Raw genomic sequence first — 15,809 nt, forward strand, 5'->3', positions numbered from 1 at the left:
ACTCAATTTACACTTCCATGTCAAATTAGGCATATCATACTATCAAGCTCCTTAGTCAAGGGTAGCTAAACCTATCATGAGGAACTAACAAGAAATCTTATATAATCAATTTAATTGCAATACAAACATCAATGCTTCTCCCACATTTGCATAGTTAACCCAAAAGGTCGAGCTTCACCCAACCCCTAGCAAGAAAACTACTCACAACTCATGTTTATCAACATGCAATCAAGAATTAGGGTTCTAAATACTTCAATAATTGGGGAAAAGTGGTTAAAAATTGAAATAACTATCATCCAATAACAAATTACCAAGAACTAAGAAGATTTAAATAACATGCGAATACCAAATGAAATCTGAAATTAAAAGGAAGAAGGTTGGAGAAATTACTAATTGAAGCTTCAAATGTTGAATACAAATTGCCCAACTTTGAGAATAATTCTTGAATTTCACTAATACAATGATTTGATTTGATGAAAACTAAGCTAAATTAATCCTAAGGAATGTTTCAAACTAAGAGAGGTTTCTGAAAACTAGGCTACTGTCCTCCTTCTCCCGTCCTTTTTTAAACGATCTCAAAAGGACCTTAAATAGTCCGTACAAAATTGGCTGAGATCGGGAAAAGGTCCGACCGAACTCTGGGTAAGTTCGGTCGGACTCAGGGTAGGTTCGGTCGAACCCTGTGTAGGTTCGGTCGAACCTCCCTGATCCTTGTTTGGTCGAACTTTTGAGGTTCGACCTCTCCTGCAAAATTGCTGAAAACAGGTTTGACACTGCCTTCACTGCACCCTGGAGGTTCGGTCGAACTTTTGAAAAGTTTGACCACACCAAGGTTTGACCGGACCTTTCAGAGGTTCGGCCACACCTCCTCTTGCACTTCCTTTTCTTGCTTCCTCTCCTTCCCTTTTGCTCCTCTTGCCTTTGTCCATGGCTTCCATGCTTGGCCAAGGGGCCTCCCACCGTGCATAGGACCGTCACGGAACCTGCAGAAGATACCAAAGTTCACGAGAGCATGGGGATGATAAAATAATGCATAAAGATTATCAAAATAAGCATTACTTTTCATCAACACAAAAAGAAGCCATAAGAGGATAATGAGGTGGAAAAACCTAAGAAAAATAAGAGGAAAAAGACCTAAATACTACCCCTAAGAGTGACATAAATGTCACTCATCAGTATGCTCACCAGCCGGCTGAGGGCGGAATTCATCCGACCGCTCCTCTGCCAATGATTGCTATTTTCTGTCTTTTCTTGCGGCCCCTGTCTGGGATGCCTTTCTCTTCTTGCCGCCTGCTTCTTGAACATGCGCACTCTCCTTGACATTGTCAAGGTCTATTTTTCCACCACTCGACCCAGTGGCCATAACAGTGGGCTTGACATCCGAGAGATAGCACTCTCGGGCCATCCTCTGATCTCCCCTTAGGGACCCGACTGTTCCATTATCCCTCTCAAACTTGAGCAACATAAGAGATGGGATTATAACAGCCTTGGAATTATTCAGGGTTGGTCGTCCCAGAATCATGTTGTAGGTCGAGAGTTCTTCTACTACCAGGAACCGGACTACCATGTGTCGTCCTTCCCCTTTTTCGCCCAGGCGGATGGGTAAATCCACTCGTCCCACTGGGTGGACGAATCCTCCTCCAAACCCTACTAAAGGGTAGGATGCCGGATGTATGCAATCAGTCTGATATTTTAGTTTCGACAGACATTTGCTACTGATGAGATCTGAGGAGCTTCCGGTATCTATGAGGATTCGGCCAACTCTCTGGTTGGCCACTTTACATTCAATAACGATAGGGTCGTCATGCGGCCCTCTTACCCCTCCTAGATCTTCTTCAGTGATGACAATCTCAGGAAATGAATATTTGGAGGGACGTTCTTGGTGAACGGAATTTACATCTAACCGTCTGATATTGTTTTTGTTGCCCCTAATAGTGGGGCCGCCTCCTGAGAAGCCGCCTGCAATGGTGTAGACGACTGCATCATCTGTATCGGAGCTGTCGGCCTGTTGATTCTTTTTGGCCGACTGCTTTTTCGAGGAAGTGTTCCCCGTAGATTTCTTGACATAAGTGTCAAAATCACCTTGCTCAGCCAGGCGGTCCAGATACCGCATAAGACTGATGCATTCATTGGTGTGATGACCAACATCTTCATGATAATCACAGAATTTTTCTTGGTTCCGATTGTTTGCAGAACCCTTCATGGGGACCGGCTTCTCAATTGAGATCCGTCCCTTGATTTCCTTTAGGATAAATTGGCTATCCTTGTTAAACGCATACTTTGGGGAGTATGGTTTGAATTCTTTTTTCTTTTTCTGGGCCGGCTGTTTAGAGGAATCAGCCGCCCAGACCTCTTTTCTCTTCTCGTCTTTGTTTGACGACTGTTTCAGTCGTCCTTCTCTTTTGTCGGACCTTTTCCCGTCTGACTGTTTTACCGTACTACAAAGATTAGTCGCCTGTATATAGGCTTTCGCTTCAATCAAGGCCTCTTGAAGAGTTGCCACCCTCTTTCGAACCAAATCAAATTTGAAGGTCGACCCGTCTTTGAGACCTCTGAAAAAGTCAGTATAGGCTACTTCATCCGGTAACCCTTGAATCTGTATTCTCATCAGGTTAAACCGCCTGATGTAAGAACGAAGCCCCTCCTTCTCGCCCTGCTGAATTGTTCCTAAATCAAGGGTCGTCTTCTTCGCAGGGATGTTCATGGCGAAGTTGGAGGTGAATAAGTAAGCAAGCGTCTTGAAGTTATTTACACAACCAGTCGGCAGGTTGCCGAACCATCGTTGTGCGATTCCTTTGAGAGTCGCTGGGAAACACTTGCACCAAGTGGGATCATCCAACCCTTGAAGGTACATTAGGTTGGTGAATGCCATCAGATGGTCTTCTGGGTTAGTAGTGCCGTCATAGGCGCCTACTAATACATTTTTAACTTTGGCCGGCTGAGCGGCTTCAGTAATTTCCTTGGAGAAGGCCGACGGCTGTTCACCAAGTCTAAGCAACCGTAGCTGCCAGTCCATAGGTTGGACATTTTTTGCTGCATGTCCACCAAACGGAGGTGGCTGTAAAAAATACTGTTGTTGCGGTACAAACGGTAAGTTTGGTACTGCCTGGTTGCTATGAAAGCCGGACTGACGGGAGGTGCCGCCTGACTGACTCTCATGATACGACTGAGTATGCCTCATCGAGGTATTTCGCAGACTGTCTTGGAAATTTGAAGTAGAGGCCGACTCTGACAATCGGTCACTCTTCTTCTGCTCTAGCAGTAGCCGAGCGTCTGTGTATGTTTTCCTCGACCCGTCCGCCTGAATATGACGAACATGTTTCCTATTTCCTGGAGTAGGAAAACGGCATTTTGTGAAATCAAGGGCAGGTGGCTCCCACTTCCTAGATTTAGGATGAGGGGTCGCCTCTCGCCCTTGAACTGGTTTCCTCTTCCGTGAAGTGGAGGGTTTCTTAGCCGACTGCTCCTTGTCCAGAGCAGGCGGCTTCTTGTTGATCAACTCTTGAATTTCTCCCTTGAAGTCCCTCATGAAGGTCATGAGTTCGTTCCTTGTGATGGGAGCAGACCCATCAGTCGGCTGCTGCCGAACAGGCGGTGCGCCTGCTGGCTCGCTTCCAGTTTGAAGATGTTCCCGTTCCCTCCTTTCGGTATGACGAGTACGTCGGGCCCTTAGGGTCCCGTCTGAAGCTGTGTGAGCTTCAACTTCAAATTCATTCTCAGTATCGTGGTCCGACTGAACTAGAGGGTCGTCCAGGGGACGTCCCTCTTCAGGAGTCGGTACAAACGTGGATGCCATCTCAGAAGTACTCTCCCCACAGACGGCGCCAAATGTTTCGGGGTTTTCTGATGTCCTGCGGGAGAGTTACAATTCCGAGACTGGAACCGGACGCCTGTACCTGCAAAACAAACGGATGCTCCGGATGATTGGAGATCCGCCTCCGACGGTCAAGTTAGTACTTGATTAAGGAGTAATTAATGCGGAAATTAAAGTGATTGGGTCTCTCTAGGTGAGAGTGTTTAATGTGTGTAATCTGCTTTTTTAGCGTGTCTCCTCCCTTAATGAGGATTAAGGGAGGTATTTATAACCTCGGGAAACGTGTCAATCTAGGTTTAGGTTAACCTTGGGCTGATTGGGCTTCCCTCGGGAGTTGGGCCTAGGTGACCGGTTATCCCAGGTGTCATGGGAAGGACACGTGTCGTGTCGTAATTGGTCCATGGTGGACGGATCATTGCTTGACACGTGGCAGTCTCCTATTGGCCCATGTGACGGACACATGGCGGAACCTGATTGGTCCACTTGTCAGATGGTGATTGGTGGGGAAAAATCCCCTAATCACGTCCTACCTAGCGGAAAAAGACCAATGGGATGCAGATGGGTGTTCACCATAAAGTACAAGGCTGATGGAAGTATTGAAAGGTAAAAAGCAAGACTTGTGGCTAAAGGGTACACTTAGACATACGGGATAGACTATGGCGAAACCTTTTCACCCGTGGAAAATTTTAACACAATCAAAGTACTCTTCTCAATAGTTGCAAATAAAGATTGGCCCTTACACCAGTTCGATGTTAAAAATGCCTTCTTGCATGGTGATCTCTCTGAGGAAGTTTACATGGAAGCCCCACCAGGTTTTTCTCAAGGCTTTAGTGTTCGAGAAGGATGCAGATTAAAGAAGGCATTATATGGGCAAAACAATCATCAAGAGCGTGGTTTGGAAGGTTCACTTCAGCAATGAAGAAATTCGGGTACAAACAGAGCAATTCCGACCACACCTTGTTCTTCAAAAGAAAAGGAAAACTGACTACCTGTCTCATCATCTATGTCAACGACATGATTATCACCGGAGATGACACAGAAGAAATAGATCAGTTGAAAGGAAAACTTTTTCAAGAGTTTGAAATGAAGGATCTTGGGAACCTGAAATATTTCCTAGGAATAGAGGTACTCTGATAAAAAAGGGGTATCTTTATTTCTCAAAGGAAGTATATCCTTGATTTCTTGATAAAGACAGGTATGATAAATTGTAAACTAGCTGACACTCCTATGATCATGAACCATGGGCTCCAAATTATTGAAGGACTTGAATCAGTAAATCAGACACAATACCAGAGACTTGTTGGAAAACTGATATATTTGTCTCATACTCGGCCAGATCTAGCTTATGCAGTAGGAGTGGTTAGCAGGTTTATGTATAAACCTCAAAAACAGCATCTTAAAGCAGTATACCGAATTTTGAGATATCTGAAGAAAACACCTGGAAGAGGAGTTTTATATGAAAATCATGGTCATTTGGATCTCCATGCTTTTACAGACGCTGACTTGGGAGGAGATCGCGATAGCAGAAAATCCACTTCCGGGTATTTCACTCTAGTTGGTGGAAATTTGGTCTCCTGGAAAAGTAAAAGGCAAAAGAAAGTTTCGATGTCCAGTGCAGAGGCAGAGTTCAGAGGAATAGCAAAAGGGATCACTGAAGTCTTGTGGCTCGGGAAACTATTGTCTGAACTTGGGTATACACCTAAGAAGAGTTGCAAGTTATATTGTGATAATATGGCAGCAATTCGTATATCAGAAAACCCAGTTCAACATGACCGCACGAAGCATGTGGAGATTGATAGGCACTTCATCAAAGATAATCTAGAAGCAAAGGTAATAAGCCTACCGTTTGTAAGATCGGAAGATCAACTGGCAGATATCTTAACCAAGGTTGTTACATCACAAGCATTTGAAGAAGCATTGTGCAAGCTGGGTGTTGGAGATCCTACGGCCCAACTTGAGGGGGAGTGTTAGAATATTCTGTGAATATTTTTTGTAATTAGAATTTTTACCTTCTATAATTAGTCTATCGTATCAAATCATTCCCTGATTTTAGGAGTGATTATAGGCTGCTAATTTGGCAAGCATTAGTGTATAAATGTCCCTGTAAACCAGTCTATCAAATATACACACAATAAAGAAAAAACCTTTAAACCAAAAATCAGTTCTTAATCGTTAATTATAGACACACTGGGTCATTTCACTCTTCTTGGTGGGAAGCTGAAGATCCGTTTTCAAGAAGGTCGCGACAAGCATGTATTGACAGCAGGAGCATCATTTATAGAAGCCATGAAGCTAGATGAGCTGTTGTTAGAGTGGCCATCATCACGTAGAATACCAGCTGCTGATACAGCGTAAATTCAATTGTCTTTCAGAACTAAGAGTTAGTAGTAGCCCAAAGCTTATGTCAATGCCTTTGGCTCCAACCATTAAGATACTAGAAGCTGTCAACATTGATCAGAAGCTGCTGAAACAACTCCTTGGCGCCCAAGAATCACCAGCATCGTCGTCTGCCTCAATAGAATCTTCCACACTCAAGGAGCTGAACATCAACACTGTTAATGAGCTACTCTCTCTCTCTCTCAATCACTATACCTTCCTTGCATGATCTAACTGTCAGAGAATGCAGATCATTAACCAATGTGATTATAGAATCTTCTAGCTCTCTAAGAAGACTGAAGCTTCGCGGATGCCACTCACTGAAAGATGTATCGCCTTCATTGGAAAACTTCCATGCCCTCGAGGAGCTAGAAATTGACGGTTGTGAAGAATTGAACTGGGAAGATTTAAGAGATATCAATGAAGGGAGCAGTGGTGACAGTGCAGGGGCTGCTTGGCAAGGCCTCAAGAGTCTCCGTTCTCTAACATTGACAAACATATCAAAACCCGAACCCCTACCAAGGGGACTTGGTTGTTATAGAGGACTCAAGGAGCTATTTCTCTTATGGCTTTATAACATGATTGTTCTTCCAGAGTCAATTGGGTGCCTGTCACAACTTGATCGGTTGGTCATCCGGTACTGTCCAAAATTGAATAAAATTCCGGAGTGTTTTCCTAATCTCAAGTCTTTTAACATATCTTTGAGATTAAAGAGTGCCCAAAGCTACAGAGAAGATGTAAGCAGCATAATGGCGAAGAATGTAATCTTATTCAGTACATACCCAACATTCATCTTGGTGATCGAACTGCCCAACAAGTAAATTAAACCTTATTTATATTCTTTTTCATCTTGTATGTAGCTTAGTTTATAAAACTTATAATTAATGGTTTAATACTACAGTTGCTACTATAAGCTAAAAAAATGTAATTAATTTGTTTGGTGCTTTTGCTGTTTAATTTTGGCAGGAAGATTGCTAATACCTTTTATGTTACAGGATGTTCCTGACAATTGAGGCTTTGGGTTTTGAGCTTTTGTTAAGATTAGCTTGTTCTTTCAATCTCTTCAACACTGTTTATACTAGCAAAGTAGCAAGCATTGGTTTTATTAGTTGTGTAATTCTTCACTCAAGTAAACTTTGTTCTACTTTATACTAGCAGGTCGTGTCATTTTCGGCGTCATCAAGAACATGACCTAGGCGCGCACAACAGGGTTCGCTTGCCAATCGGGCCATACTAGTTCGCCTGCCTTGACTACTTAGGCATGTGATTATCCTATACCCTTAATAAGTTTGAGATCTGAAGTTTAATCAAGGGAGTAAAAATGATTTATGTCAAATAACACTACGACCCCTTTGAAAATAGTTGTTAGATTGATTAAAGTGGGAATGTGGAATTGCCAAAAAAATTTTAGTTTTTAGTTAAAACTTTGATAAAAGTTACATTTTTTTTTTTCTTCTAAAATTTAGGATGCATGATTGCTGATACATCCTTAAAGATTAAAGGTAGCTAGAAGCGGTTTATATGCCTCAATTTAATTATTAGGATGGGTGATGTACAAAATCAAAAATTTGTAACAAATTGAAGTCGAATCAAGGAACTTAATTTGCCAATCTTTATCTTTTCATCTTCTTCTACTTGAATCCAATTCTAATTTTATAGCATTGCTTATAAGAATTGACATGGACTTTTTACTTATTTTTATATTGATATAATCATAGAACACAAATTCTTATATGTTATAAGGGTTAATTCATTAGTGTTTTAGGAGTTACACGATCAGTGTTAGGTTATAGGGGTCACAAAACGCGCTGATCATCAGATGTCAATACTGATACAAAAAAAACCGTGTTAACCTGAATTGAGTCGTCATAAAGTGGTATCATTTCTATTAATATTTTCTAATTCCTAAATACAAATCTCACTTACATATATAATATTTTACTCCGCTTAATTCAACTTTCACTTAAAAAAAATAAAGGGGTATATGTAATAGTGTAGATTATGTGAGGAGCTAGATATATACATAAAATATACTTCGTATATAAAAGAAGATGTCTAAAATAGATAATGCACTTTAAAAACGATCGATTTAAAAAAAGATGCACCTTAAACAAAAAATGGCTTATATCGAGTTCACAAACAATTCCAACTGGCGAAAGAATAAAAAAGAATTGATCTCAGGGTCTCTTAAAATCGGGAGGGAAGTTCTAACCACTTGAAGTATCTCTCACTCTCATGTTAAATAGATTATAAATTCAAAAGATTAATGTTGTAAATCACTTCATTTATCCAAAGCGCTCAACATAAAGATACTATTGTTATTTAATATTGATATTTTTTTAGTAAAATCGTAGAATGATAATAATCGTACTATTTAAAAATAAAAAAAAAATAAAAAAAAACAAAATAAAAAAAAAAAAAACCGTGTAATCAGTCTTAAAATCAGGAAAATCAAAATTCTGTTACCAATTACATCCTTTTTTTTTTTTAATAAGATAGGAAATTTTAGAATTCGAATAAGAGTAAAAGTATATCTTCGTGACTAAGAATAATGGTGTTATATGACTTATATCACTCATATATATATATATGTGTCCTAATATTCACTGCGATCTAAGTTAAAAGGGGTCGAAAAGGCTAAAAATAAATAAAAAAATAATGGATGGCATATGTTAAGGTGGAACAATTTGTGTTCGAGTTGGAGAGATTGGGATGTTTAGGGTTCGTATTATCTTTGTATTCATCATATTTTCCTTCCCTACACATCTTTACGGCGAGCGTGCAGCTAACGGTTGGCGTAATTTTCATTATAACCAATGTTAACATCCTCATTAATTTCATTCTTCCGGTAACTATTCTATCTCTCTTGTTTCCTTTACTAAATTAATGGTAGTATTCTAAACTTTTATGTTTTGATTGTTTTAGACCATGTTATTTCCGTTAATTATGTGAAAATTGAATTATTATTTTTAATTGGTTTTTTTCGTATGCACTATGGAGTATATATTAAAGTGCTTCAAGTTTTTAGAGTATTTTTGTTAGGGTAAGTTTAAATTATACGACATCACTTGGATTATGTGGAATTTTTAAGCTTCAATTCACCTTCTAAATTTCTATTAGAGTTTTTCTCTGATCTCTACAATTTTATTTTTAGAGAATAGAAGTTTTATTCGATACTTCTTAAACTTTATCAAATTTGGCTTTAATAAAAATTACAAACAAAATTATCATTATTTTTTATCCTGTTTGCTGTAGAGATTTGTCAACTCCAGTAGTTTGACTTAATTTCTAAAGTATATTTTTTAAAAAGTATACGAAAATTAGTCAGTTTGATCAGTACTCGTACATCACTTGATTGTGACTTCAATGTCAAACAATCTGATTGATAATCGATCATATTAATTTGTATGTTTATGTAAATTTGAAAAAAAAAAAATCAATTTTCTTGACCATGATCTATTGTAGTTTAATTTGGGAATTATTAGAGATTGTGTTCCTAGTGAGATTATAGGTAGTTTTCATATTAAATTACACTTAAAATAATTTATTATCATTACCGCAATTTATTACTGCCTACCAGGCCAAACGGGCGGTGAAGTGAGTACTATTACACCACATACATGTATACATGTATTGAACTTATAGTTACTCAGCATATATAATATCATTATCATACATGTTTGTAGGAAAAAACTTCAGAAGCATCATCAAAGGATGAGGAACTAAAGCAGATGCAAAAATCCGTTGACAAACTAACAATGGAGAAGAAGATGTGGGAGGTGGAGAAACAAAAGCTTATGAAACAAGTATCAGAGGAGAAACAGAAGCTTAAGGAACAAGTAACAATGGAGAAGAAGATGTGGGAGGAGGAGAAACAAAAACTTGAGGAACAAGTAACAACGGAGAAGAAGATGTGGGAGGAGGAGAAACTGAGCCTTACGGAACAAGTGGAGGAAGCACGAGCACGAATCGAGCTGTACTCATACGAGATGATCTACCACAAGAAGTTGTCAAAACTCGAAGAGCAAGTCAAAAACATGGAGGAGGAAAGACAAGAGTTGATGAAGAAAAACTTGGTGAATGGGGAAGAAAAAGAAAAAGAAAAAGAAAAACTCGAAGAGAAGTGTACGACATTAACCAAGGAAAAGAACGAGCTTTTAAAGGTGGTTGAAGAGTATAAGGTTTACGAACAAAATGTGGGTGAAGAGTTTAAGGTTTACCAACAAAATTGGGAGTGTGAAAGATATAGCCTAAAGTCACAGATTGATCACCTATTTAATGTTATTGCAAAATATGAGGAACTTAATAATCGCCAACAATATATGATTTCACTCCTTTCAGCAGTTACCGACCAATACCGTCACAATGCGGCCAACCAGAGTACTGAGGAAACAAGCTATATGTCACCTGATTACTAGATTTACATTTTAGTGGTAGAAATTTAGCAATAGTTTTGATTATTGATTGGATCTTAATTAATTTGCTTTGTTTTTGTTTTCTTTCGGCTTTGAATAATTTATGATCAATTTTTAAATCGTTTAATTATAATTCTTATCACCGTAGGTTGTTTGAACAGGGTTGCTTAATCTAACTAAATCAATATTGTCACTTCAATGGTAAGCTACATACTTGCAAATTTATTTAATTTAGAGATTATAGTTGAAATTTGGTGATTAGAAATATTATTACCTATGCTAAGCGTAGAATTCTTTCTTCAATATTTTCTTATAAATTTAAGATGATGATTCTTGATACATCCCTACAGATCAGAGATAACTAGGCACACACATCTCTCTGATTTTGTTATTAATCAGTTAGTTGATTAATTACTATATCAAAGAAACAATTTTATGGTCTGTTATACACATTTCCACTCACATTATATGACTGCATCATTAATACAGAAAGTAGGCTAGAAAACTGCCTGAAACTACGTTAATTAATCACATGCATTATTAGACTTACCGATTTAAATTAGGGGAGCGCAGTATTTTTTACATGCCCATTATATATTATGTGCACCTAGATTAAAGTAATACAAGTATTTCTTAATAAATCTCAACACAAACATACAAGTTCCGTTTGATACTAACAAAAGCTTGGCCTAATAGAAGATCGAGATTTCGGGTTTTGATCTATATGTCATGATCGAGCCTAGACAGACTAGGCCAAACTTTCCCCTACTCCAAATTTGTTAAGGAGTCTGGCGGATTAAGGCTAAATTTAGGGAGGTTAGGTCATTTACCTTAAATTATACATCAACAAATTAATTATAAACTACAATGAAATTTCATTTATATAATTCAATGATGTACGTACACGCACAACTTACTCCTTTCTATTACAACAATATAGAGTATTAAGTCACACTTCTAGCTTGCTAGATCCCTGTAAAACCGACCAACTTTGTCAACCCAAATGTGACTCCCATAGCTATCCATCCACCTACCAAGACTCTTATTGATGATCTCAAGGCCGGAGCCTTTCCTAGGACGGCCCCGAGCCAACCAAAGGCGAATAGCGCGAGTGTCACAGTTACTAGCACCGAAACCAACCTTGCCTTGTAGGATTTTATGAACGCAGCTACAAGGAGTGGAACCCCTCCTCCGGCTGCAAATGCTGCGGCTGAAGCAGCCGCAGCACATAGCGGGCTTGGTAGGGCCCGCTTTTTATCCTCCATGGAGCCGGGCGGGCTAGGATGGGCCTCTTGGTCACGGAGGAGTTGTGCTAGCTCAGCATCCCGTTGGGCCCAAACTGACACTAGCTCGCCTAATGCCATGCTACATGCCCCACCAAACAAGCCCGCAAGCCCGGTAAGAGCCATCGTCCCCGGGTCGGGCCGGACTGCCCCGACCCCAATCATAAGTGAGGCTACAGATAGGAGTCCGTCATTCGCCCCAAGGACCGCAGCCCGGAGCCATTGGGCACGTTTCGAGTAATCCGGGCCATCGGACTCATGTTCGATTTCGATGCTTGGAGTGATGTTTGGCTTCACTTGGTTAAAGGAGGGTTTTTCATTGTTATTAGAAGACATAGGAGAAGTTTTTGTAAGGACCAAAAAAAAAAAAAAAGATGAAGTTTAGGAAAATTTGAAGTTGTATGTTTTCCTAAGATTAAGGCAAGAGAGTGTGGAAGACACACTCAGGTTGTTAAGGGGTATATATAAGCTAGTGTCTTTGGCGTGTGGAGGGCACACTTTAATCACTATTCCTAATTTTTTTCAGGTGTGTACGTAAATGAAAAGAGAACATTTATCTTTGTTCTCTTTAAATAAAGTATTTCATAAAATATAAAGCATATGATAAAAGTGATTGATGAATTGATAAAAAGATGCTTGGTGTGTTGGAGAATTGACGCACTAAATCAGATTATAAGGCGGTGTTGCATGAAATAAATTTTAAGAATCTTAAGTGTTCATACCTAAAATTAAATGTGTAAATTGGTTGATTAGACCAATCATAATGGGTGCTAACTTTTTTTTTTCTCCATAAAAAAATTTAGTTTACGCGGAAGTAGCAGAATGAAATACAATACTCGCATTTTTGTAGGGTAGGTAAAGTAAAGGCTCTATCATACCTTTGTAATGCAACTCAGGTTAGCAAACAAAACCCTTTAAAAGTGGGTGAGAGGGAGGGGAAGGAGAATGGGCAAGGATAAAGAATCTCCACCCTCAATGATATTAGTGTAGTAGCGTAATGTATGTTAATAGTCTTAGCTTGATACTTGCCATTATATATTTAAATGCACAATCTTTCCTCTTTTTGGGCTGAGTTGGATGAATTTGTTTTCTGTTACTTTGATGATATGGTGTGTACTCTATTTGTTCTCTCAAAAAGATTGGTTTTCTTTCTTTCACATGTGAAAGCCAAAATTACTCCGTAGGTATTAGGAAATACGAACTTATGAAGTAGAAATATTATGTCAATCTTAACTTGCGGTTAGTCCAAGTCTCCGAGGATGGGTGCTGCACAAAATCGTAAAATTGTAACAAAATTAAGGAACTAAATTTGCCAATCTTTATCTTTTCATCTTCTTCTACCCGAATTCATTTCTAATTTCATAGCTTTGCTTTTGCTTGTAGGAGTTGACATCTACTTTCTACTCGAACATACTTGTATTAAAATTTCAATGAATTTAGTTCATTTTGTTGATATATGTAAAAGTCAACATTAAAATCAAATCGTACTAGAATGTTGAGATATAATTTTGTTAAAAAAAGCTTATCCGATTGAAAATCAAATGTGTTAATACTAACTATATTCCAGGGAATAAAAAGATGAATGCCGGTTGTAAAGTATTGATATACTCGATTAGTCCATATGTTAAATCACTTAAATGTACATCGAGTAAGCATAAGAAAGTTAGAATAAAGCCATAGCAAAATTTTATGATTGAAAAAGCCACCAATAAAAAAAATAAAAAAAAAAATAAAAAAAAAAATTAATTTAAAGATGAGACGATAGCATAGAACTATTGATGATGGCAAGACGTGTGGGGACGAAGGAGCAAGCACCCTGGCTTTAATGGTGTAATTGTTAACGAATAACGATTGTATGTAGTGTAAAAAAAAAAAAAAAAAAAAAAAAAAAAAAAAAAAAAAAAAAGTGGTCGGAAATGTTAAAAAAAAAAATTAAATGAAATAAAATAAAATTGTGTAGACAAGACCATTGTTGGTTAGTGTGGCCAAAATTCCATAGCTTTTACATTTCAAGGATTCTCAAAATTTCTAGAAAATTCTAGTACATTGAGAAATTGATGGAGAATTGTGAAAGAACCTAGAATTTGGTGATGGTCATGAAGACTAGACTTATGTGGAGTATTTAAAGGACATGTGTGTAGAATTTTCCACACACTTCTTCCACCTCCATACATCACCTATATATAGTGATGTTGGGCATCATTTGGAAGAATGGATCCACCCACATCATCCTCCAATACTCCGATACTATGCACTCTATGGGTGTCACTCCATGCTTGAGAATTTACCAACAAATGCCGCTCTCTAAGATATATATCATGATCGGAGTTTCCACATACACACAATCTCCCTAATCCATTGTTCCTTATTTTGTACTGAGCTCCTTTGTGAATTCTTATAGTGAGAGTTCTAATGTAATACTCACCCTTTCAAGGGTTCTTGTACTCTCCTATTTAGATTATTTTGGTGCTCGTGGTTCGTGGGTTTTTGCTAATTTTTCCCAAGTTAAATATTGTGCGTACATCTTTACTACTTATCTTGCCTTTATTTATTCTCTTAATTATTTAATCAATCTCTAAATCTTTAATTTATTGTCGTTGTGCACTCACCAACCCTAACAACCATCACGCAAAAATGCACCTAAATTAAAAGTAGACGGTGTTTCATTTTCTCATAATACTTTAATTTTTTTTTTTTTTGGTGAAATCATCATACTTTGTTGATGTAAACTTGAAAATGTTGGAATCATCTAAATTGTAATTTTGATAATATAGCATAACATGGATGACGCAATGTATAAACGCACATTATAAACATAATGTTCATATATAATCCCATAATGACAATATTGAAAATAAAAAGATGTGTTGCCTTAACATCAGAAAATTTCAAAATTGTGTTACCAATTACTTTGTATTTATTTTATAAAAAAGAAAATTTGTAAAGAATAAGGGTTATATATACTACGTACTTCCTAATATGTTGTGCTCCACTATTAATGTTTGGCATGCTAGACTTTGTCATATGAACAAAAGACTCATCAAAAATATGAGCAACCTAGGTCCTATTCCTAAGTTTTCACTTAATGACTTTGACAAATGTGATTTTTGTAGTCAGGCTAAGATTACAAAAACACCTCATAAGTGGGTTTTGAGAAATTCAAAACCATTAGACTTAATTCATTCGGATATTTGTGAATTTGATGGAAAGTTGACTAGAAATGGACAACGATATTTTATCACCTTTATTAATGATTGTTCTGATTATACTTGTGTTTATTTGATGAAAAATAAGAGTGATGCTTTTGAGATGTTTAAGTTGTTTGTGACAGAATTTGAGAATCAGTTCAACAAGAAGATAAAAAGGTTACAAAGTGATCGTGGAACTGAGTACGGTACTAATGCTTTTATAGAATTTTATAATTCACATGGTATCATACATGAAAGATCTGCCCCTCATTCTCCAGAAATGAATGGTAAGGCTGAAAGAAAGAATAGAACTTTTACTGATGTTGCTGATCATTGGTGGGGTGAAACCCTTCTTACCGTTTGTTATGTCTTGAACCGTGTTCCAAAGACTAAGAGTAAGGTTTATCCTCATGAAATTCTTCATAACAAACAACCTAATATTTCTTATTTTAGAACTTGGGGTTGTCTAGCATATGTTAGGATTCCTGATCCTAAAAGAGTTAAGTTAGCTAGTAGAGCTTATGAATGTGTGTTCATTGGATATGCTATTAATAGTAAAGCATATAGATTTTTTTTATCTAAATGCACGTGTAATCATTGAATCTAATGATGCTAATTTTTATGAGGATAAGTTTCCTTTTAAATCTAGAAATAGTGGGGGTTCATCCTCCATTATTATTCCTGAAGTTAGGTCTAACTCACAAGACTTGGATGCTGAACCCGAACTAAGAAG

General features: G+C 37.8%; 2 protein-coding genes across 2 annotated transcripts; one reads left to right on the forward strand and one right to left on the reverse strand.

The window, feature by feature from the left end:
- Window positions 1-7,948: 7,948 nt before the first annotated feature.
- On the forward strand, window positions 7,949-10,608 carry LOC110709139 (golgin subfamily A member 6-like protein 22). Its single transcript, XM_021887359.1, has 2 exons — window positions 7,949-9,038; window positions 9,877-10,608. Exons 1-2 carry the CDS (start codon window positions 8,853-8,855, stop codon window positions 10,606-10,608), a joined length of 918 nt encoding a protein of 305 aa, XP_021743051.1. The 5' UTR covers window positions 7,949-8,852.
- An 848-nt stretch (window positions 10,609-11,456) lies between these two features.
- On the reverse strand, window positions 11,457-13,157 carry LOC110709140 (vacuolar iron transporter homolog 2-like). The gene has a single exon (XM_021887360.1). The coding sequence runs from the start codon at window positions 12,222-12,224 to the stop codon at window positions 11,571-11,573; it is 654 nt and encodes a 217-aa protein (XP_021743052.1). The 5' UTR covers window positions 12,225-13,157; the 3' UTR covers window positions 11,457-11,570.
- Window positions 13,158-15,809: the final 2,652 nt, after the last annotated feature.

This window comes from Chenopodium quinoa, unplaced genomic scaffold (assembly GCF_001683475.1).
Source record: "Chenopodium quinoa cultivar QQ74 unplaced genomic scaffold, ASM168347v1, whole genome shotgun sequence".
NCBI classification, from domain to species: domain Eukaryota; kingdom Viridiplantae; phylum Streptophyta; class Magnoliopsida; order Caryophyllales; family Amaranthaceae; genus Chenopodium; species Chenopodium quinoa.